The sequence below is a fragment of the Thalia democratica genome, chromosome 2, assembly GCF_965202585.1.
Source record: "Thalia democratica chromosome 2, ktThaDemo2.hap1.1, whole genome shotgun sequence".
In the NCBI taxonomy this organism is placed as follows: Eukaryota; Metazoa; Chordata; class Thaliacea; order Salpida; family Salpidae; genus Thalia; species Thalia democratica.
Genome location: NC_139166.1, coordinates 54,142,381 through 54,166,134, shown reverse-complemented (window position 1 = coordinate 54,166,134; position 23,754 = coordinate 54,142,381). Strand labels below are relative to the sequence as shown.

At 27.3% G+C, this 23,754-nt stretch overlaps 2 protein-coding genes across 2 annotated transcripts; both read right to left on the bottom strand.

Moving 5' to 3' along the window:
* Nucleotides 1-5,768: 5,768 nt before the first annotated feature.
* Nucleotides 5,769-20,102, bottom strand: LOC145829338 (phospholipase DDHD1-like). The gene is made up of 13 exons (XM_082937104.1): nt 19,900-20,102; nt 17,844-18,029; nt 17,184-17,375; nt 14,811-14,957; nt 14,274-14,395; nt 13,736-13,886; nt 13,319-13,474; nt 12,924-13,025; nt 11,650-11,774; nt 11,274-11,367; nt 10,079-10,170; nt 6,783-7,079; nt 5,769-6,556 (listed from the first exon to the last, which is right to left on the bottom strand). Exons 1-13 carry the CDS (start codon nt 20,071-20,073, stop codon nt 6,301-6,303), a joined length of 2,094 nt encoding a protein of 697 aa, XP_082793230.1. The 5' UTR covers nt 20,074-20,102; the 3' UTR covers nt 5,769-6,300.
* A 2,015-nt stretch (nt 20,103-22,117) lies between these two features.
* On the bottom strand, nt 22,118-23,309 carry LOC145829499 (uncharacterized). The gene has a single exon (XM_082937314.1). The coding sequence runs from the start codon at nt 23,289-23,291 to the stop codon at nt 22,371-22,373; it is 921 nt and encodes a 306-aa protein (XP_082793440.1). The 5' UTR covers nt 23,292-23,309; the 3' UTR covers nt 22,118-22,370.
* Between the last annotated feature and the right edge of the window lie 445 nt (nt 23,310-23,754).

Sequence of the window (23,754 nt, the reverse complement as noted above, 5' to 3'; positions counted from 1 at the left end):
TTAGGAAATCAAAGAAAAAATTCTTCTTTTTTATGTTTGCAAACGTTGTTTGCTTTATATTATTACAGTTTAAGATTTAGACAAATATTGGAAAAAAAAAACAACTATTTTTTAAATGGAAGGAAATTTGTTGTTATTATTATCATTATTGTTCTTTTGTAATTTTTTTATTAAAAGCACAAGTTAAACAGTACTTATCTTCATAATTTCATTTATAAAAGTTAAGTTCAGTTATTGCAAAAATCACTTCTTTAAAATTCTTAAAAAATTTTAAAATAGTTTATTTAACTATTCAAATGTAAAATATTTTTACTTTTCGAGTTAAATTATTAAATAAAATAGAAATTACTTTTTTACCACAAAATGCTTAAAAAAATATTTGTAAAAATCATTTAGCGTATAATATTTTACTTTCTTTAAAAAGGTTGTAACCTATAATTCAATTCAAACATCCACACGTTTGCTATTAGTGTTGTTTATCACCTTTTAAAAGTTAATTTAAAGTTGTATATATTTTTTAGTTGTTATGTTACTAAACAAGATTCATAGTATATTGTTAAACACAAAACTCAGTTAATTTTCGTTCAGTTTTATTTTCTTTAATTTTTCAACTTGATTAATTGATTGTTGTATTAGTAAAGATTTAAATATTTAAATGATAAAAAATCTATGTGTAGTAGCTCGTAAGAAACTTTTAAGCATGTGATGTACGACTCAATAACCAAAAGGTTCCTTTGTAGACCAGGTCTTTAGACCAAACTTTTTGAGCGCTTTTTTATCGTTCAATAAATAATAATAATAAATAAGTGATGATAATACATAAATATTAATTTTTAAATTTGTATTGTGTTTATATTACAATCAACTTAAATCTTTAGGACTCCAATTATTAATATATCGGATTCGGAACCGGCCGGATCCTAATTTCAAAATAAGATTTGGATTCAGACCCGGTCAGATCCAAAATTTTTGGAGTCGGTTGATCACTACAATTTACTGTAACTAAAATTAGTTAATTTAAATATTTCTACTCAAAGTTTAAGTCAGCTTTATTTTAAGCTTTAAACTCTAATTATAAAACAGTCGTTAGTTTTTTACATAATTTAAAACACTTGCAACAACTTTTAATTAAAAAATACCTGGTTAGTGGTAACTGTGTTATGATGGCTTTTGAAAATAAAAATTCAAACAAAATAATATTTTTTTTTAATAATATACAGTTAAAACGATACAAAAATTATACATAGAGAGCTTAGTGTAAAATTGAAACTAAGTCCTGCTCTAAAAAAAAGTTTCACAGGTTTCAAACTTTAGGTATGACATTCTCATAAGATGTAGAAAATTTTTATAACGAATTATAACCTAAGTTTTAGGATTAATTTTAAGACTCAAGCTGTTGAGAGCCGTGTAAATAATAGTTGCTAATATGTAGAGGGCATATAAGCACATAACTCAAACATGTTTAGAAATTACTATCAACAAACTCTTATGCTTTGTTATGGTAAAAAATAAATTATGAAAAACGTATATATTTAAACTGGTAAAAGTAGTTAAGCTTTAATAAAATAAGTTTTGAAAAATGTTTTAGATTAAATAATTGGTTATTAAAAACACTTCGGATTTCAAATTTTATCACTTATTAGTTATTAAATAGTAAAAGAATGCTTAATTAACTACACTGCTCTTTATTTGTTGATACTAAAAAACATTTACATATAAAACCAGTTTTAGTAAGTACTTATATTAAGCATTTTGTGAAATCTTAATAGTAGCAATCAATGTTTAATTTATTTAAGTTATTATTTTAGTTGATTATACTTAGAGATTTTGTATAGAATTAATCATTAGTATGTTTTAATTTTGGTTTTACTTCAAACTTACTATAAAAAATCTAATTTAAAACAACTTAAACAAATGCTTATATTTTTATTATTCTTAAAAGAAATAACATCATTAAGTTAATAAAAACAAGACTTAATTTATACTCATAACCATTTTGTTTGTCTCCTAGTAATTGTTTTCAGTTAGAAACTTGTAACGCTTGTAGCAACAACCAATTTTTCAAGTAAGAACCTTCGACAAATGAAAGTACCAATGAAAAGTGAGAACGACAATGTAAGTTCAAATACTAGGTCAAAACAAGATGCTGCACCCTCGAGAAAAAGGTACAAAAGAGACTCAGAAACTAGAAAGAGCTCTGCAAAAGTGGACCGGAGGCGTCTTATTCCTCACGCAGACATAACAAAAGACGACGTGGCAGCTTCGGTCAACGCCATAAGGAACAAAACCTACCCGGACCACATTCTGGGTGACAGGGTGCCGTGTTTCGAGCAGTTGCGTGCCCGCGAAAGCAAACTGCACTGCGACTTCTGCATGGTGGTCAACTGGTCGGAGGAGAACGAGTGGTTCAAGCACTTCAGCAGGTGCAAGGACCACGTCGACGGGTGGTCCTACTGCGCGCTGTGCGACAAGAGCTGGAAGAGCGACATGTGCTTCGAGCTGCATTGGGACGTTCACCACAGCGAGTTGCCGTTGCCGAGGACCAAGCACTACTTGGTGGATGGTGACCCTGTTGACCCTACGTTGAAAAGACTGTATTGACCGTAATTTTGTTTAAAACGTTGTGTGTTGTTTGTTTGTAAGTTAAGACTGTTAGCATTTATCAAGTTGGATAGTTTCATTAGACTTTAGTGGTTAAACCGTTTTGTACGTTTTTCTAGCTTTGTATATAAAAAAATTAAAATAAAATAAGTACTGTAATCATAGGTATCAAGTTGCTAATTTGAAATTGTGTGTAATTTTTATAAAATATAATACTTAACTAACAAAAATATATAAAATGAATACAAGCTTTTTTTTTTGAAGATTGTTTACACTAAATAATTTCTAATATTAACTCCAAACAAACATAAACATTGTAATTATTATTAATTAGCATGTATCATTATCCAAAAAATTTGAAATGGTTATTTTATCGATTTATTCTAGCAAATAACTTCAAAAAGTTTAAAAATAATTTACTATAACACTTGATAATTCATCAATATTTTTTACTTAATTGTGTTAGAATCATGTATGAGTAGTTGGTACTAATATATTTCTAAAAATTTGTAACAACTTAAACAGTATTAATAAAACTTTTAAAAGATAATCTAGTTATACAATAGTTTTAACAAAATATATTTATCAAATAGCTTTAAAAAACTATATAAAAAAATATGGAGATAATATTTTGAAGGTTATGAAGTTAAAGGTAAAATTTTTGTGGAAGAATATTGAGCAATGAAAAAATTAAAATTTTAAAGTTAAGCTTAAAAAAAAACTCAAGAAAATCAGAACTTTTTATAGGTTTTAAAACAAGAAGCAGTGAAATTTATTTAAAAATCTATTGTCGGCTATAAATAGTTAAACTTTTTTATTTTCTTCAGATTTAAAAACTGTTAAAGCCAAAAAATGCTTTCTACCAGTTTTTTGTAAAGAGGGCGATGTTGCCCTTATGGTTGATTTTCAAATAAAGTTGGGGCAAAAGGAGGCTTGCCCGTCAATACAGGACTCTGAGATAAGATTTAAACAAACAAGTCCATTTTCCCCACTAAAAAATATATATTGTCACTAAAATATATAAAATAATTAAAGGCTGAAAACAAAGTTTCCCAAAGAGGGCGATATCGCCCCTTAGAAAAAAACTAAGCTGTAAGGAATTGTAAGGTGGTAAAAAATGAGTGGACAATTAATTGGTATAAGGCATATGTGTTTTGTAGAGAAGATAGGTCAAGTAATTTAAATTTCTGCTAAGGGACGAATATGAAAATGAGTTTTGGTAACACCGGTTTAAAATAAGTACTCAGTTTCTATATTGTTTTTATTTTGCTAAGACACAGTTAGAGAAGTTTATTAAAGTCGTTATTTGAAAAAAAAATCAAATAGTTATGAAATATGCATATTTAAATTAAGTTAAATGAAACTGCAAATTTATTAGTTAGCAAATATTTTGTACCGAGTTTTTTTTTACTTAAAAAAAATAATGTAGTAACTGTTTTTTACAAACATTTATATCAACTTTAAGGAGACTAAAATTTATGATAAATGTTTTAATTTAATCTTTTGCACCAATAAGCATAACTATAATCTCTCATCTTGTTTTATGCAGAAGTACAAGCTCTTATAAACTAATTCACAATACGGCTTTCAACATTTTGATTCGGATGAAAAAAACACTGAAGCAAGTAACTATACGTACTTTTTAACAAAAAACCTTCTTAATTAAAAATCTGTTTGTGCACGACGTTTATTAATAATTAATAATATTTCAAAAATACTGGTTTATATACATATCGGCGGTATTTAGAGATTTTTTGTCGTTTGTTATGAAGTTTTAAAACTATTTTTTTACTTTTATACATTTATATGCTAAGTGAATAGATTTATCTTAGAAACGAGATTATTAATTGATTTTAATTTGATCTTAAATTTACAACTTTTAAATTAATACAAAACAGTGTGTAATAATCAATTTATCAACTTTGTAATGAACAAAAACTGCCATCAATAAAAAATTCATAGTTGACAATCATTAGTTGAATTTTTATTATAGCAGTTTGATTTATTTTTTGGATGTCTTTACAGTTTGAGTAGTAAAAAATAAAAAAAGTTATTTTTTGCTACCATTTTTGAAATAAACCATACACTTTTGCTTAGGTTCAAGAATACTTAAGGTGAAAATATATTTAACAAAATATCACAACTTAATTCCAACTTTAATTCTCGTTAACTAATATAACTACATCAAACAAATAATTCATTTTATTAAATTTAACTACAAACAAGATGAAAAACTTGCAAACAATGAAGTTTATTTAATGTACGCGTAAAAAAAAGTACAGAACTAAAAGTTGTGAAAAACTGAAAGGCAGCACCATTTAAAAGTTGCATTCGACATAAAAAAACTAATAAAATATTCCAGTGCAATTTTATATGATTGCAGTAACTCACAGAAAAGGCTTTTGTAAAGAGACTCTTGCCCATTTAATTCCAGGCAAGACGTAATTACGTATTCACAATTTTCCATGTCATCAATGAAAAATTAGTTTTCTAAAAACGCTTTGAGCTAGCTAATAAGCAAGCAAATTTAAAACTGTTTTAATTAATTTTGAAATTATATTGTTTTATAACAACAGTAAACTACCTTTAAAATTAAAAAAAAAACAAAGTCTAACAAGCTACAACTTTAAGTAATAGTTATTTAACAAATGTTTACAAGTTGTTTAATTTTAGTATTTAATTAAATGATGAGTAAATTAAAATTTACAGAAACTTACTGATAGTACATATTTAGAAAAGTTTAAAAACTAAAAAATATTCTACTTCAAACTATAAATATTCTTTGATATTAAAAATAGAACGAGATAAAAAAACTATAACAATAACAGAACTAAATAATATGAATAATAGAACATCCGTTTTAGGATAGTATGCTAAAATAAGTCATTTTTTATCTAGTTTAAGTATTTAAAAGCATCATAATAACTTAGCAGCTATTTCTTTTAAAACATTATAAAATTATTTTGGATATTAAATGATATATTAATTACTGTCGCTTATTATACTAAAAACATCTAAATATACCATTTTGTTACTTGACAATTCAACGTCTAATACAAAAATTTTTAATGGCATGTTATTGATTAAAACATTACAATTTTTTTTTATACTATCAATTACAATACACCATACGTATTAAAACTGTATATTATTTTTTTTTTGTCTCTATTAAGTTAAAACTATTAATTGCCAGAAAGTAACTTTATAAAAAAGATAAAATTTACCTCTTACAAATAAACTAAAGTTAATAAACTTTATGTGTTTTCAAAACAAAATAATGATAATTTACTGATTGACGAGTTTAAATTTTAACTGATTACAAAAACATATTGCAATAACAGGCGTCAATAAAGCACCATCTATTTTATAAACAGAGCAGCAGCAAAGTTTAAACATTTCACATATAAAATTTTCATACAATTCTTTATCGCAAGAACCAATTAATATTTGTATTTAAAAGGAACAAAAAATACATGCTGATTCCAGAAAACTACAAAATGCCTGCAAATTAGATAAAAGTCTAACTTACCATGTAGCAAAAAATTTGCTTTGAAACAAAACTTGCCTGGTGTATAGAGAAGATAAACAAGCTGTGTACTCTGCAGGAAACTTTTGTTCAACCCAAGTTGTAGCCAACCTTAATTATTAATAATACACAACAATAAATAAGGTGGGTCATGACAAGCTTGAAACTTCTTCTCAACCTGAATGCATGCAAACATCTGAATCGGACTTTGAAAGCTTAAGGTTCCTCAAATCCACACTTTCAGCTCGAAGGTCGGGAAAACTGCGCCTCCTTCCGGATAAAAAATTCGATTCTTCCGCAACTCCTGCGGAAACCTTCGGGCACTGGGAAGACTTCTTCTTCCTGCTAAACCACTTCTTCACCTTTTCTCTCACCTTCTCCTTCCTGCCGCTCCCGCCCTCGCAGTCCTCCAGCTTGGAGCGGATGAACCTGCGAAAATGTCGCAGCTTCAAATTTTTTTGTTACAGTTTCATCTTGGCATAAAAGTACAATTACTAACAAGCTAAACAAAACAACACGAAAATATCAATACCTATATTTGATAACCTCTAAAAGTAACACATGTAACAGTAGCATGTACAAAATTAATAAACACTGCCACTACCTAGATTGCACCAAACTCAATCAACACCACAGAAAAAAATTCAATGCAAACCTGGCCACGTCGGCGGAATCCCAGTAGGTCACGTGGGACATTATGAACCCGGTCCCCGTCAGCTGGTCCATCGTGGACTTCTGCAGGACAAAGTCCAATCTCTTATCAAGTTTCATCTCGCCCTCTGTCAGGTCGTCCTCTCTCCTTCTCCCGTGCTGGTCCAGCACCAGGTGGCAGTCGTGAGAGGAATCTTCGTTTAATCGGGATTCCTGGGAGCTGGTTTGCGGTTTGCCGCCGAAAAGCTTGTTGCCCAGCTTGTACGTCATCTTGTAAGTCATCGAGCTGTAGGTTGTCTTGCTGGAAAAAATTGTGCAAAAAAAAGTTAATGGTGAACAGATTTGTTATATACAGGGTTGCCAAATGTTTTTTTTTTCATTTTTCCGGATTTTCTAGTTTCTTTCAGGTTTTACTATAAAACAAAATTTTAGGTAAAAAACTGTGTAAAATAGTATAACAACATTAAAAAGTAAAGCTACTTTAAATGAATTTCTAATTAAATAAAATTTAATGATAACTTTTTTCTTCAATATGATAGATTTTCGTATATATTCATAATTTCATTACTGTAATTATATGTAATAATTTTTTAAAATTCCACGTTTTTCGAGGTTCTTTAGTGATTTTTCCAAGATTCCAGGTTTTTTGGCAACCCAGATAAAAGTTAGTTAATAATTAATGTTAATGAGATCCTCAGTTATATTATAATAAACATCTGAAATTCTAAACAAACATACATGAAGATATTAAGGCTTAACTTAAGCTTACAAACATTATTTAAACACATTTAAAAAGTAATTAAAACTGATAAAAGAGCTCAAGCGTACTATGAAAAGTATTATTCATAGTATTGAAAATAAATTTGATATTTAATATAAAAAAAGTTTGAAATCAAAATTACAATTAAATAATCATTATACTAGAGCCAATGCTGATTCACAATCAAACAAAGATCATATTTGTAAAGTTAATTTTTTCAATAAGCTAAATTTTATTTTTGTCTATTTTTTAGTAAATAAAAAACACGTTGACTCAGTAAACATGTTCAAGCTGTTTTAATCAGTCATATATTTAGCTAACATTAGATGATATTTTTTTAATTCTAATAAAGTAATGATAAGAGTAATGAAAGGAGGAAAAGTAATTACAACTTCAGAAAATTTAAGTCTTCTTTTTTAAACAGGGTTGCCACTAGCTTTTGAGAAATTTCTTCCAGGTTTTTTGGATCTATTTTTAGTTTAAAGTAAAGTTTAAAATACTCTGTGTGAAATAGTATAAAAACATTAATGAAATACTGTAAAGCTACCTTCAATATATCTAAAAAAAACTAACGATGACAATTTTTTTTCTATAATCAATAATGATGGAGTTTTCGTGTCAAATCAAAATTGTACTACTTAACATGTAAAAATTGTTCAAGTTCAAGGTTTTTTTGCCTAAATTATTAAATTCTAGGGTTTTCAAGTGACAACCCTGTTTTAACAATACAATGTTTCAGAAATTCCATTAGCAGTTTTTTTCTTGCAAACCTTGTAATGAGCGACTATAAGATTATTACATTGTTTTATAACAAATTTGTCATACTTTTTTTTAATATAATCAAACATTTCCTACCAAAAACTAGTTAGTAAATAAAAGACATACAATTAGTCACTTTTTAAGTTTAACAACAATACAATCAAATTCTTTTTTAGCAAATCTAACTAAATGAAATTATTTGTGCTTTTAATTTGTTTGTATAGTATACATATTTTTTATCGAAAGTTTTTTCGAACATAAAGCTTCATTTAATGAGCTCGTCAGTGCATTAAATAGAAAATCTGAAAAACATTTAAAATCCATAGAAAGTAAATTGTTCAATTAGTTAATTGTTAAATAGTAAGGTAGACAATACAAATCAAATTATTATTTTTTAAAACACAAGTTAAATAACTGTTAGTTAAACTATTATTTCTAAAAAAGAATGTAAAGTAAAAGTGTAGAATCAAAATTAATTAATATTTAAATATATTTAGGTCTGCGTGTACATACTTTTAAATCATCTCTAGCAAGACAAACACACAGTATATGAGTTTATAACCATTTAGATAAAATGTGCTCTTATTCTCAAAAGTCCAATTTATTTGAATGAACTTAAATTTTTTCAAGTGTAAAAAATTGAGTTAGTGTAAACATTCTAATTAAAGCTTACAAAGCTGCCTTCTAACGCGAGGCAGAGTGGCTCGAGGCGTTACTACGCCGACTGCTAAGCGCGGCATACATGCAGTCATGAGTTCGAATCCCGCCAGTACCGTGTTTACTGATTGGGCCCAAACACCTTACAAGGATATTGCGTAGGACTCGGGTGAGATAGCAAGTCTAACTAGGCAGGGTACACTACTAAGCACAATTGCTAAGTATGCTACTAATTGCCCTGATTGGTTACCTGTAAACGTGTCTCACCTCTGACCATTTACAAAATGACTATGTTATCAAAATCCAGGAGGATAACAAATTCGAGCTACATTAGACTGGTATGCCGTTTTTTTTATTAATTAGAAATTCAATTCGAAGCAGTAGCACAGGGTTACGAAATATTTTTTGTAAATTTCTTCCAGGTTTTGACAACACGAGTTTTTTGGTATATTTTTTGTATAAACTTATTTTTAGTTAAAAATTGTTAATAATATTATAACAGCTTTGAAAAGATACTGTAAAGCTACTTGAAATATTTTTTTCAATGAAAAAAACAATACAACATTTTTATTTATTTTTATGATAGATTTTTCCCACCTAATCGAAACTTCTTTATTTTAAATGTAAAAATAGTTTAAAATTCTAGGATTTTTAAATTTAGATGAATTGGCTTATTAGTAATTTTTGTACGAAGTTCCCAACTTTTTCATTTTATTTTTTACTAAATTTCTCAAATTCTAGTTTTTTTTTTGCCTTAATTGTCAAACTCCAGGATTTGTGGCAATCCTGTTTATAACATGTTTTAGTAGAGGTCACTGCAATTCATTAACTTTTTCGGTCTTAGTGTTTATGCTAAAAACTTAGTTTGTTAGCTTTTTCCTTAACTAAATAATAAACAAGTATTAAGCAGCTACAACATAGCAAAATAGTATCAATGAAATATAGTTAAGGAAAAAAATGTCATTTTTTATTTTACAGAAATTTCACAAAGCAAACTTTTGTAGAGAACGCAATTGACTTCTTCTATTTTAGCGGTTGCATTAAAAATTTAACTCATTATCTCTGCTTGCCAAGCTTCTATAGTAAATATATAAACAGCTACAAAACAAGCGAAACATACCAACCCGACTTGTGTTTCTTTTTGTTCTTGTTCCTGTGGGGAGCTGGCTCCTGGCGAAACTGTTTGCGGCTTCTTCCTACTTTTCACCGGCTCAATCTGAAAAATAAAAATCTGCCTTAAGCCTGGGTCAGTCTGGTTCGAAAGACAACAAAAAAATTATTAATTACATTCCTGACATTCACTTGTTTGAGCATAATAAAAACTCTGGTGTGTAAAAAGACACAATGAAACTTTGTTATTTTTTTTTACAATTATGAACAAAACTTAGTGCACACTGAATTTATTTTAATAATTAAATTTTAACAGGGTTGCCACTCATTTTTTCCAAATTTTTCTAAAAATCTTCCAGGTTTTAAAAAGTACACATTTTTGGGTCTATTTTTAGTTTTAAATTAATTTCTATATAAGAAATAGTATAAAAACATTGAAAAGATACTGTAAAGCTGCATTAAATGTGTTATTTAATAATAAAAATTAATATTTATTTGAAAGATTTTTTGAGTCAAATAAAATTTTACTACTGAACATTAAAAAATTGTTAAAATTTCAGGTTTTTCTAGTGATTTTTGTTCAAAATTCCATTTTTTCCAGGTTTTTTTTTTGCCTAAATTGTCAAATTCCAGGTTTTTACAGATTTTTCCAGGATTCCAGGTAAAGTGGCAATCCTATTTTAATGAAAAAAGCGTAAAAAATAGTAAGTTATTAACTGACTTTTCTTAAGTGAATAAAAAATAACTATTAAAATAACTGTTTAACAAAAAATAATTTTCTTATTTTTGAATTTTATAAGTCAGAAAACATACGTGCTAGTAATTTTAGACTTATAAAGTCATAGTAATTTTTTATTTTAATTCTCTTCTTCTAAATAAAATATTGTAAAACATACATGAAAATTAATTTGTAAATTTTTAGAGTTTTAAATTCGTTCAAAACAAAAAGACTGGTACATTTTTTTATTTTAATACTTTAATTTAAAAAAATCAACTAAAATAAGATTAAGTCTGAATCTATTTCAACATAAGTTATGGGTTAAAAGCTTATGCAAAGATAGTGTTTCATAATTAACCATATTTTTTAAATCAGTAGTACTTATAATGTGTTATAAAATTCGAAAATATAAGGACTTTATTTAAACTAAAAGCACAAATAAAAAACAAATAAAAGTCTTAGTTTTAAACAAATGATTGTATGTAACAAACCTTAACAGGTGCAACTTGTGAATAGTGTTCGTACACGAGGGGTTCTAACCTATATACAACCGGGTCAGTAGGATGGTATATATTGTATATCCTTCTGTTAATTTATTGTATTTTGTTATTTTGGAATATTATAAAAACAAAGTTGTAAAAAAGCTAGATTTTGTTAAAAGGTTTAAAATTTTTTTTTCGTAATTAGAAAACCCAACTAACTTTTAAAATGTTTTTTAAATACTATTTAGTTTATAGTTAAAAGTTTTATATGCTGTACATAACAAAACAAATATTTTGTACAAATAAACTGAATCAGCCATATGATGAAAACGGTTTTTACTTTTCTCATTTAATTTTTACTGAGTAATTTATCTTTCAAACCAACTTGCAATTGTTGGGCAGTATTTTACCGACAGAACCGTCTGCAACGTGCCCTCTGATGGCAAGAAATATGGCCAATGGCGACCCCATTGAAAACCACGTGTCCACTTTGAACGCTAGAGAGTCTTTCTGTAAATTTCTAATAATTTTATATGAAAATTTTGTTTGAGGTTTATCATCAAAAACAATTTAAAAAAATCTATAACAGTAAATATGTATTAAAACATAATTATATACATTAATCCATTAATCTTTAAATAGTTTACAATTTTTAAATAAAAATGTTATACAATGCTGGCAAGCTAGTGAAGACATAATCATCATTTAAAATCTTTGCAGCATGTCTATTCTGAATTACTTACACAAAGTGATAAAAATATTTGGTTCACAAGCTTTTAAAAGCTAGAATTAAAGTTTTTTTTTTCGGAATGATACTTCATTTCTTTAAGTTTAAGTAACCCTAATCAAAACTAAGCAAAAAAAAGTTAAAAACTTTGAAACTTTCTGCTTTTATTATGCTGTAAAAAAACTCATTGATTTATTATGAATTGGTCAATTGATTTTTAATCATAGCACAAATCAATTTGTTTTTGAAAAACTGATAACAATATTAATATCTTTTTGTACTGTGAAAATGAAGTACAACAACTATTGTAGTAATTTTTGTCATAACCAAACTAAAAATTCACATGTTAAAAAATTGAACAAAGAGCTAGATTAAATTAAGGGAAAATCACCATCAACTATAAAATAACTTTCACATACAATACAATAAAAAAATAAGATTTAGTTACAAAATGTTAGGACTTCGTGACACTTACGTCCTTTTAAACGTTTATAATATTTTGATAGACTTAGAAATGCATAAAAATTAAATATTGAATCCATTATGTCTAGACAAGTTTTTTTTGTTAGATTAAAATTTATCAAAAGTTTAAATAGATTTTTTTAATCAACATAGTTTTAATTTAATTTAAAAAGTATACTTTGATATTTATATACTTCATAAAGCTACAAAATAGGTTTTTCCAGGTTTTTTTCAAAATTTCTCAAATTCCAGATTTTTCCAGGTTATTTTTGCCTAAATTGACGAATTCCAGGTTTTTCCAGGTAAAGTGGCAACCTTGAAACTAAAATATAATTGAAAATTTATATTTATTAAAAACGTGTTAAAGTAATTTAATTAATTTTAGAAACTTATAAACAAAAATTAAAGTGTTTTCAACTTTAAATCTTAAAGAAACAACATTACATTAACTTAATAGTAAAACAACAAACCTGATTTTCACCACAGCCGGAACATTCGTTGTTTTCAAATTTCCAATTCGTCAAAACGTCGTGCAAAATAATATTTCCCAGCGAGTGAGCTATCACATGCACCTATTGTATTTGTTAACTTTACACACCTGACTACCATTTTTATCTACGTGGGGAATATTTTAATACAGTGTTGTTTAATGTCTGAAAATATTATTTTTGTTATTTTATTGCTTGTTTTGCAATATTACAAACCAAATAAAAAACAAAAAAAAAAACTTATTCAAAACTATTAAGTCAGATTTTTAAGTATATATTTATCTAACTTACTGTGTACTGAAATTGTTCAAACAATTCTATTAGAAGCAGATCATAAAACTAAACTACTATAAAAAAAAACGAAAAAATGTACAAACTTTTCCGTTGAAACTAGGGTTGTCCAGTTTAAAGAGGTTGTAAACATTGTTCAACTTCTCCTTTAAACTGTTCACTAGCTGGTTGCAGTACCTTGGACTGGTGTAGTACAAAATATCGAGACCCGTGCTGTTCGCCCATTTGCGTAAAAATGCCACCTGAGTAACAAAAAGAATAAAACTTTAAAAATAAAAACTCTAGTTGGTTTTTGAAATGATAAAAATATTATCTTCAAGAAAACTATTGACAGTAATTTCAAACTCATTTCAATAACTTGACAACAACGAAATTAACTACATTTAAAACAATCAAAACACAAAGCTTGTTTGAGAAAGATTTTAAAGTAGTTTTTCTAAGATTTCTGAAAAAACTATCATCATAATTATCATTAAGCTAAAAATGAAGCATGTTTTACCAACCTCTGGAAGAGTGATGCTTTCAACAAGTTTTTCATTCAACTTCAAACTGCTCCTCCACTCAATGGGTAGGAAGAGTATCCTTCCGTTGTCTTCACTCTTGTGTTTCTGACTCAACCTCCTCAGCTTGTTTGTGTTTCGAACTATTTTGTTCCTTGTAGTTTATAAAACAGATTAAAAGACAAAGCTAAAGTATTTTGAACAACAGTTTTTGACGAATCACAGTTTAGCCTTAGAAGTATGTACAAGCTTGGTTTTAAAGCATTCATTGTTTATGAATTGTAGTTTTTATAAACAAAACTTTGAAGAATTCTTTTTGGTTATCTAGTTTTACTTTTATAAAAGCAACTTGTTTAAGACCCTTTAAATAACAACCTAAAAAAAAACATAAATAAATTTTACGTACTAATAAAACCATTTACCACTACTACACATAACTTACAGTAAGAAATTACAAACGTAGAATCCAAATCAAACCACAACCTACTCAAAACTACCAAACTTTGAAATGTCCATCAAAAATAAAAAGTACAATATAAACCTGTCAGCCCTAGCCCCAATGCCATGAATAACAAGTACAACTTGTGTGATTGGTGAATATTCCTCACTTATGTCTGCGTTTGTTTTGTATCCTCGGTGTATTTTCGAACCACCGGCCGTTTCCTGAGCGAACGAAAAATATTATACACAAGCTAATTAAAACTTTTTGATATATATAAGTATATGAAAAATATATTATTAAGGACCACTCTAGCTATGTAGTTGTAAGATTTACAAAATATGTTTTAATCAAAATGATAGACTTATTTAAAATAAAAGCTTTTCCCTTTAATTTTTGCACCTATATTATAACGTAAAATATTTCATTGGTGTATTAAGAATGTGCATCATTTAGATATTCAAACAAAAATTATTCTTAAATATTTAACTTTTAATTTTCTAAAATACGACCAAGCAGATTTAAAAAAGTCTTACTGCCTATGACCTCTAACAATGAACTTTTATATTGAACCATTTATTTTATTATTAACAATTTTTATTAAAACAAAACTAAACATTACAACAACAACCCTCATACCTTAGAAACGCCGAACTTTCTACCAACGGTCCTGATAGCGATGCTGTACGCGGCGTCGCCGTACAAGAGCACGTTGGTCACCGACATCCATTCGACGTGGCACCCGTCCAATTTAACACTGTGCATCACTCGCCTCTTGCCTTCCTCCTAAAATAATTAGTTTGTTAAGTTATTTCATTTTCATTTATATAGTTTGATTTCAACATGTAAAACGTTAAAATTCAATATTTTAGTTTTCGGTTATCTATATTTTATATTTTTTTGTTGTGAATTGACAATGTACTGCATGTGCACCGATCAAATAATATCCTAGAAGTAAATAAAAATTCTATAAACACTACTTTGCAATTATTTTTTTAAATAGTTTTGTAAAAGAACAATTGTAAAAAACATTATTTGTCAGCTTAAGTAAATTTGTTTAGTAAACAGAACTAAGTTAAATAAAATTTGATAATAATAAATACCACTTTACTAAGATCTTATTTTTATAATTAAATATGTTCTAGAAATTAGTCTATTTTATACATTTTTTATTAATTATTCTTTTAATATAATTTAAATTATATAATTTTTTCATAGGTAGCTGTTCAGTAATTCATTTTTAATCAAATCTGTCTTTTTCTTTAATTGGCGTAAATTGCTGTTGTTAGCGTATTTACATATAGTTCTTTTTTAATATTTGTTTATAAAAAACAAATTCTATTCCATGTTAAACTGTTACAACATAATTCTTGGATGTAAAACGCCTACTGAAACAATTTATTATAACAAAATAAAAACAGCATAAGTAAAGTGTTTCTACAAAAATAGTTAAGTATGCACAGACATGTGTAATGAAAACTATTATGTGTAAAAACTTTTTTTCAATTAAAAACATTAAGTTGTTGTATATAATTTTAACATATTCAAAAAAAAGAAACTTATTAACTCTTGTAATCAATTTAATAAATTAAAAAAGAGAACCATTTATCTGCATTACTTAATTCTAAAATACTTACTTATACTAATTTAGTAATACTTAAAAAAGAAAAAAGAAAGTTCATTTTAAGACTAATTAACATGAGATCGCCACTATTTTATGCTGAAATATTTAACATTTTTTAACCAGAAATTTTATTATTTAGAAGTTTTTAAAGCTTTAATCTTGAACCAAACCGTATAGTTTTGTATCTATTGCAGTGTTACATCTTTGTTAATTTTTTTTCAAACAACTAGAAAATTAAATTTGTATATTCACAAACTTCCAGTAATTCTATACCAAGTCATTTATTACAGCTAATAATAACTCAAATATCAAAAACTACCCAGACTAAATAGAAAAAAAAAAGAATATAAGCCTGATTATTTACAATTCCTACAGAGCTTAAAGGATCTAAAAAATCAACTCAGTATTTAGAAAAAAAATATTTTACAGCTGTTTAAACACTAAAAATATCATTATTTAAATGATAAAATATAGACGACTAGAATTTTCAATGAATTGAAACACAAAAAAGCTTTTGTTTTTTTTGTTTACAATGTATATTCAATTTAAATATATATGTTCCTAAAACACCAAAAAAAAATAGATACTTATGTATATATTGTTTTAAAAATTGTCATGACAAATAACCAGTATGATTATAATAATTTACTAAAGTTATTAATATTTATTTTCTAACACATATTCTAAATACTTTATCTGTCTTTATCAAGTAACTAACTTTTTTTTATGTATAAGCTAATTTTTTCACATATATATTTTTACATCAATAAAAAAATTATTAAATAAAAAATTCTAATAATGTTAAGCTTTAAAAAAATAGTATTTAAAAACATTTTGATGTACTTTATTTTACTTATGCAATAATTTTTAATTAACTTATTTATTTAACCTATTTTGATATATAAAAAAATGATTCTACCTATATTACTTGAAAACTCTTTTAACTTTGTTCAAAACTAATTCCATAAGAAAATATTAAAAGACAAACTATCTACTACAGCATATAACTACAAATTAATCCAAAAAAACTAAAAGAAAAACTACTACAGTAACACTATGTAATAAGAAATTATGTATTTAATAAAACCTTGATAAAAAAGACAAACTTATCAGTACAACAACTCTTAACCGTAATATAAAAATAAAACCTTGAGAAGGTTGATGTTGAAAACAAATTTAAGTTAATTAAAAGAAAAACTATTACAATAAGTAATAACTCAATCACTCAGCCCTTAAAACTAATAAACAAATCAATCTTGATAAGGTTGTTGATGAAAATTAGTAAAAAACAACAGTAATAACTAACAACTCGTAACAAACAAAACCTTGATTAAGTTAATTAGAAGAAAATAATATTACAATAACTTATAACTCGTAAACAAACAAACCTTGATAAGGTTGATGTTGCACCCCTTCCACCTGGCCCTGTGTTCCTTCTCAATCACCATGGAATGCTTCTCGCTAATCGGCATCCACCCCCCGTCGAACCACGTTCCCCTGACAACCGAAGATTCCTTGGGGTACGCGCTGCTGGTTGCCAACCAGCTAACCGGATAGCACACCATCTCGCGAACGTTCACCTGATGTTTGTTTCAAAAGTTGTTAAAATTGTTCGCTGATACATTGGTGCAGTTTAAATGACAATCTATGTATTTTCGGAAGATGACTATTTCATACTTTACTTTTGGACGATAATTTAATTATCAAGTTCATTTCAGTTCTGAAATTGTCAACTAAGCTGTTAGATTTTTGCTATAAATATACTATACTTTCTTTTGAAGTAGTAACTACATAATTATTTTTTATGTTCATAAAACATTTATTTTGAAACTATTAATTTAACCCCTTTTTTTATTCTATAAACACTCTATAATGCCAACCCATACCATTCCCTTTTGACAGAAACTTGTTGTAAAAAGTGTGTAAAATAATTAAAAGATAGTAATAAGAAGTTAATGAAATTTAAGATATTCTTAATACAATGAAAACTATAAAAAACTTTGAGCTTTACAAACTAAATAAAATTTGCTAACGGCAAAACATCAAACCTCGAACAGGCCACCTCTGATGAGGAGCCTCTCCGTGGGAGAGTGATCTCCATGCAAGAGATTCCGGTGAGCTCTTTCAACCCTCAGCGAATCATATCCCACCATCGGTTTCAGCTTGGTAACCTTGCCCTTGTTGTCCTTCGATTCGTAGAACCACCTCACTTCATTCTCTTGTAATGGTTCTACCTTTGTAAAATAAATTTTAAAAACAACTGCAATGTATAACACTACTTTTACAGTCTTGATAGTAGCTGATGAATTTATTTTCTGTGAATTTTACAAAAATGCTAAAGCTCTTAGACATATCTGAATTCAGATTTCATAAAAACTATTTGGTTATATTTAGTTTTAAGTATGGAAACATAGGGTATACTCAAAAAACTCGATAAAATAAATTCCACATTTTAGATCAACCACATTCTAGATAACCACATTACTTTGACTTCTATGGGTAAGGATCAAACCAGACTCTACATATTTTAAACTTTTTGCTTTTTCATAAGTAAAAAGTACTTTAGTTTTACTTCCTAAACCAGGGGTCGGCAGGTTGGAAGTACTCGGGGGCTAAATTTCGAATTTGAAACATGTTTGGGGGTACAGTTTTAGTCAAACATTTAAAACTATTTAGTTTTATTCAGTCTAATTCTTGAGTCTAATAGTTATATATACATATAAGGCTTATTATTAAAAACTAAAATTGCGATTTTTGTCTAAATGAACTCACTATCTGTTTAATTAACTATTAATTTCATACTAACTAATTTAACTACTTAACTATCACCTACTAGCACGAAACAAACGAGCTTAGGTAGTAGTTTTAGGTAATTTTTTTCAATAGTCCTTATCAATCTCTTTTTAAATTTGTATAAAAAAAATTTTATAAAAAAGAGTGCACCTCAATTTTTTTTTTAATAATTTAGTTTTGAGTTAATTTGAATAATAATAATAATTAGAAAAAAAATAATTAAGAATAATAATATTATTTTTCATTGATCTTAAGTTTCTTTTTTAATGTTTTAGTTAAAACATGTTATAAAATGTATGGTGTGAGGCTTGATGACCAAAAGGTCTTTCTCCACACCAATCCATTGACCATAGTTGTGAGCGTTCACATTTTTTCTTTCTTTATAACTTAAATATACTCCTTACTTATTGTTTAAAAACTTGATAAAACTTGAGTCATTCAAATCAAAAACTAAAATAAATAAACAAAAAAACTTCACTTGTATTTTAAAAAATTACATTAGCTTTAACAATTAATGTTTAATCTTTTCAAAACGCTGTTTAATTTTCAAACAGGGCCACATTTTGAGTCAAGGAATTTAACCTAAGTAATCTAATTTAAATACTTTAAAATTAAAATACATAAAGACTAATTAAATGAATAATACTAATAAGTATTATTACCATTACTATTATTGTGATTACATAAGTACTTAACTATTTGGCTAGAAGGTTTTAAATTCTTAAACTTTGTTTAATTTGTGGCTAATATCTTGAATTACCTTTTGCGGGCCGCATCCTATTAAAAATGAAAAAATGCTCGCAAGCCGCAGATTTACTCTTCGAGGGCCGCATGCGGCCCTCAGGTCACGTGTTGCCGACCTCTGTGCTAAACTCTAAAACTTGTATTTATTTGAATTTATTCGTACGTCATAAATTAAACTTATTTTTTAAACTATTTTACTAACCATTTTTTTTTCTTAAATCATTTAACATTTACACTTGACAAAGAAACTCGTATAGTTTCGAAAAGCTTTGTGAAATAAAACATAAAATAAAATGAGTAACATTTATATAATAAGTTGCAAATGGTTTGTAAATAAATAGTATAATTTTTACAAATAAAAAAAAAAAAAATTTAAAACTAAAACCTTTTAAACTTTGACCGAGCTGAAATATTAAGAAGATACTCCCACTAGCAATACGTAAGTAATGAAAATTTATTTAAACTAATTTAGTTTAATACCGATTTAATAGGAAAACAAAGTCAGTAAAACAAATGTGAAAAAATTATTAATTCAGCAAACAAATCTATTTTTACATAACAACATACTTCTTTGTAGTCCTTCAGCTCTATATCATTGGAAGAAGATTGTGACTCTTCCTTTTTGAGCTGCTCCAGCCCATCCTCGAGATCTGAATAATCTTCGACATCTCTACTCTCAACATCTCTACTTTCCACATCACTACCTTCACTTTTTTCTAGCAAGTTCTTACTGTCGTCCATAGTCTTCTTACTAATTAAAACTAATAAGGTTTATACAACACTGCAAATAATTTTTTTTTTAATCACAACAAATATAATTTGATACTATTTAAATTAAATAAACTACGCTTTTTGTTTAAGTTCTAAAGTTTGTTTTTTTATTTTAATATCAATTTAAAATGCTTTCAAGTTATGCTTGAAAACCTCAGAACTTCTGCTAATACTCTGTTTTTAAAAAAACATTGAGTCATCAGTGCATGATCAAATACAAAACCAAATTCGAAAACTCAAAGTTAAACCATAACTATGATAGAAAAGTTCGGTATGGTTTATGTTTCATATTATATGTAAGTTTTCATAATATTTATTTATTAAGTTGAAATAAAAATAAAAACATTTCACAAATAAAGTAGTAATAGAAGGTCCTAATTTCTGACAATTTTTGCGTCATTTAGTAAAATAATTTTAAAAAAGTTATCTTAAGTCATGTATGTATAAAATTAAATCCAACAGATTTTTCGTTTAGTGTACACAGCTTTCAAAAAATTTGATAACCAGTTATACAGTGCTAAGAAACTTTAAACAAGCTTAAAGCCATGTGGAAGGAGCATGAAGCTTATTGCAATTTTGTTTGAAAAAGTATAGTAAAATTTTATTTATTATTACTATCAAATATGTTCAATTAAGTTTATACAGGGTGGCCACCGGTTTTTGAGAAATTTCCTCCAGGTTTTTAAAAGTACATGTTTTTAGGTCTACTTTTAGTTTAAAATTAAGTTTAAGGTAAAAAACTGTGTTAAATAGTATAACAACATTGAAAACATACTGTAAAGCTACTTTAAGTTTGTTTTTTAATAAAATTAATGTTTGATGATGACAAAACTTTTAATTTATATGATAGATTTTAGTGCCAAATCAAAAATTTACTACTTAACATGTAAAAATAACATGGAAAAATTCCAGGTTTTTTAGTAATTTTTGTTCAAAATTCCAATTTTTTTTTAATTGCTCAAAATCCAGGATTACTTAGCCTAAATTCCTCAATTTCCAGATTTTTCCAGGGTTCCAGGTTGATTGGCCACCATGTTTATTAAATCAATGTTATGTTTTTACCCTAAATGTTTATGATATTTATTTTTTAATTTCTTTAAAATTTAATATACTGAAGTTTGATATATTTTGGTTGTTTATAAAAAAATTATAATTTTGTTTTGATGTAGGAATTTTGAGTGATCTGTTTTAAATTTAAAAATAATCTAACTAAAAAACTATACATTTAGTTTTACAAAATGTAGTAAATCAAATAGTAAAACCTTATCTATATACTCTAAATTCCCTTATCAAACTTTTTTACAAACTCGTGATACACATAAACTTATTAAACGTTTATTTAACCGTTGCAAAACTTTTAAAAGCAGTAAACGACAATAAACCAAAATAATATAAACTATGCCGACAGCAACATACTTTTTAAACTTAAGCCATTTGAAAATTTTACTTGCATTTAAGTCAAATGTTTTAATTGAGACTAATATTTGGTACATTTAATTCTGATACCAAAGCTAAATACTGATTTTAATTGTTCATTAATGCTTTTCATAAAACAGTTACTTAGATTTACCTTTTAGAAACTTCACTTAATTTTTACATCAATATTTTAGTAATATGCTAAATTTAGACAATAAAGACAAATTAACAAACTAAAATTGTATTATTACTTTAAAACACCAAAACGACTTTACAAATTATATTTTTATTTTATTATTAGTATTCAAAACGAACTAAACATACCTACTTCATACATTTAATTGAAATTTAACATCAAATAAACTAACTAACAAACAATTTTATATAAGAACAGTTTAGTGTCCTAAACTAACTTAAGTAATAAAAAAATATTTTTTTATAAAAAGTTAAAACAACTTATAAATACTTTTCTTTAAATTTTTTTTTTTGAATATTATATATACAAATTTTATTCACTAAAGTTTAATTAAACTTTTCAATTTATAAATTATAAATTTTGGAAATTTAAATTTATTTTGTAGTAGCCTTTTACAAACAACTAATATCAATAAGTTTTTTTTATATAAAACATAACAGTTAAAATATAATATATATATATACATAAACTTTAACTAAAATTAAAAATGTTATCTCAGAATTTTTTATTTAAGTTACTCGTAAGGTTATAACACAAATAATTACTATAACTTAATTTTTTATCAATTTATACAGATAAAAACAAATAGCATAATAAAACTTAACAACTCTTTTAATCAGAAAAGTATTAAAAATTAGTTGTTCTAATTTCAACTTTAAAAATTCATTTGTTCTGGAGCATAGTGGTAATCGCTATCCCACGGTAAAACAACACTGCTTGTGTCATTCTTCAGCTTTTTATTTTCCCTGTAAGCTTTCTCATACTTTTCCCTTGCCTCTTCCAGGCGCTTCTCAACGTCCTCACCGTCCTTCAAGCCTGACTTTTCAAGGCTGGCCTTCTTGGCCTCCCTCAGCCTGGACAGCTCGTTTTCAAGCTGCTTGTGCTCCCTCTCCTTGGACAGGTACTCGTCAACCAGATACTTCTGCGTCTTCCTCGACCTCTTCTGGCAGTCCTGGCTCTCTTCCTCATACATCTCATCAAAGGACTGCAAGCAGTGCTGAGCTACATCATCTAAATCAGTGCTCATTTTGTATACTGGGCTGTCAGTGCCCTCGTACACCATGCCCTTCAGGTGGTCTGTTTTAATGTCCCTGTATACAGGTGGGGTCTTCATGGACATTATGTACTGGGTGGTGTTGTTGGGGGCGACCGGATGCCCTGAACTCAGCATGTTTAGCTGTCTCTTGTTGCGCTTAAAAAACTCCGAGTCCTTGGCTAGGTTCTTTTCTTGCTGGTTCATCTTGTGAAAGGGCTTGTACCTTTTCCTGCCCCGCTTTCTGCGGTGAGGTTTGCCTTTTGGGGTGGTTTCTTCCTTGACTGAGGAGGACGCCTCATCGTCACTTATTTTGATGTCACACCACTCTGGGTTGGCTGTTGAAGGTTCATCCTCATCCTCTTCCAGCTCGTCCTCCTCTTCCATATTTTTCACCAGGGCAGCAAAATCATCACTTATGACAGGCTGCTCTTCCAACTCCTGTTGTGAAATTTCAAAATTTTCAACCTGCGTGAAACCGTTGCTGGTGCCAGGCTGGCTTTCATTGCTTTCCTTGACAGAAGATTTTTGTGCTTCTTCCATATTGAGCAAAAAATTATATTAACTGTTTTAAATACAAAGTCATTTAAGTTGTGCAGCAAGTTCTTAATTGCTTAAAATAACTTTAAATTTACATATTAAAGTAAATAAATAGATTTGTCTACAAATTAATAAAACACTCTATGATTTCAATTATGTAGTTTGTTAATTCTATAAACTTCACTTGGTTATAGAGATATTAAATCTAATAAATTACGAAGAAAGGAACTACAAATTTTTATATTAAAAAGACAAATTTATCACTTAAAATTTAAAAAAAAAAGAAGTAAACACTTCAGGATCTTGTTTTAATTTTAAAGTTTAAACAGGTTGGCTTAAGTAATTACTTAATAAAAAAAATTCAGGAACAACATAAATTTTGTCTTAAAACCTATTGTTATCTAAAAATGGTAAAATACAACAAACTTAGCTTAAGATATCTTAAATAAACAACCTGGGGACTGAC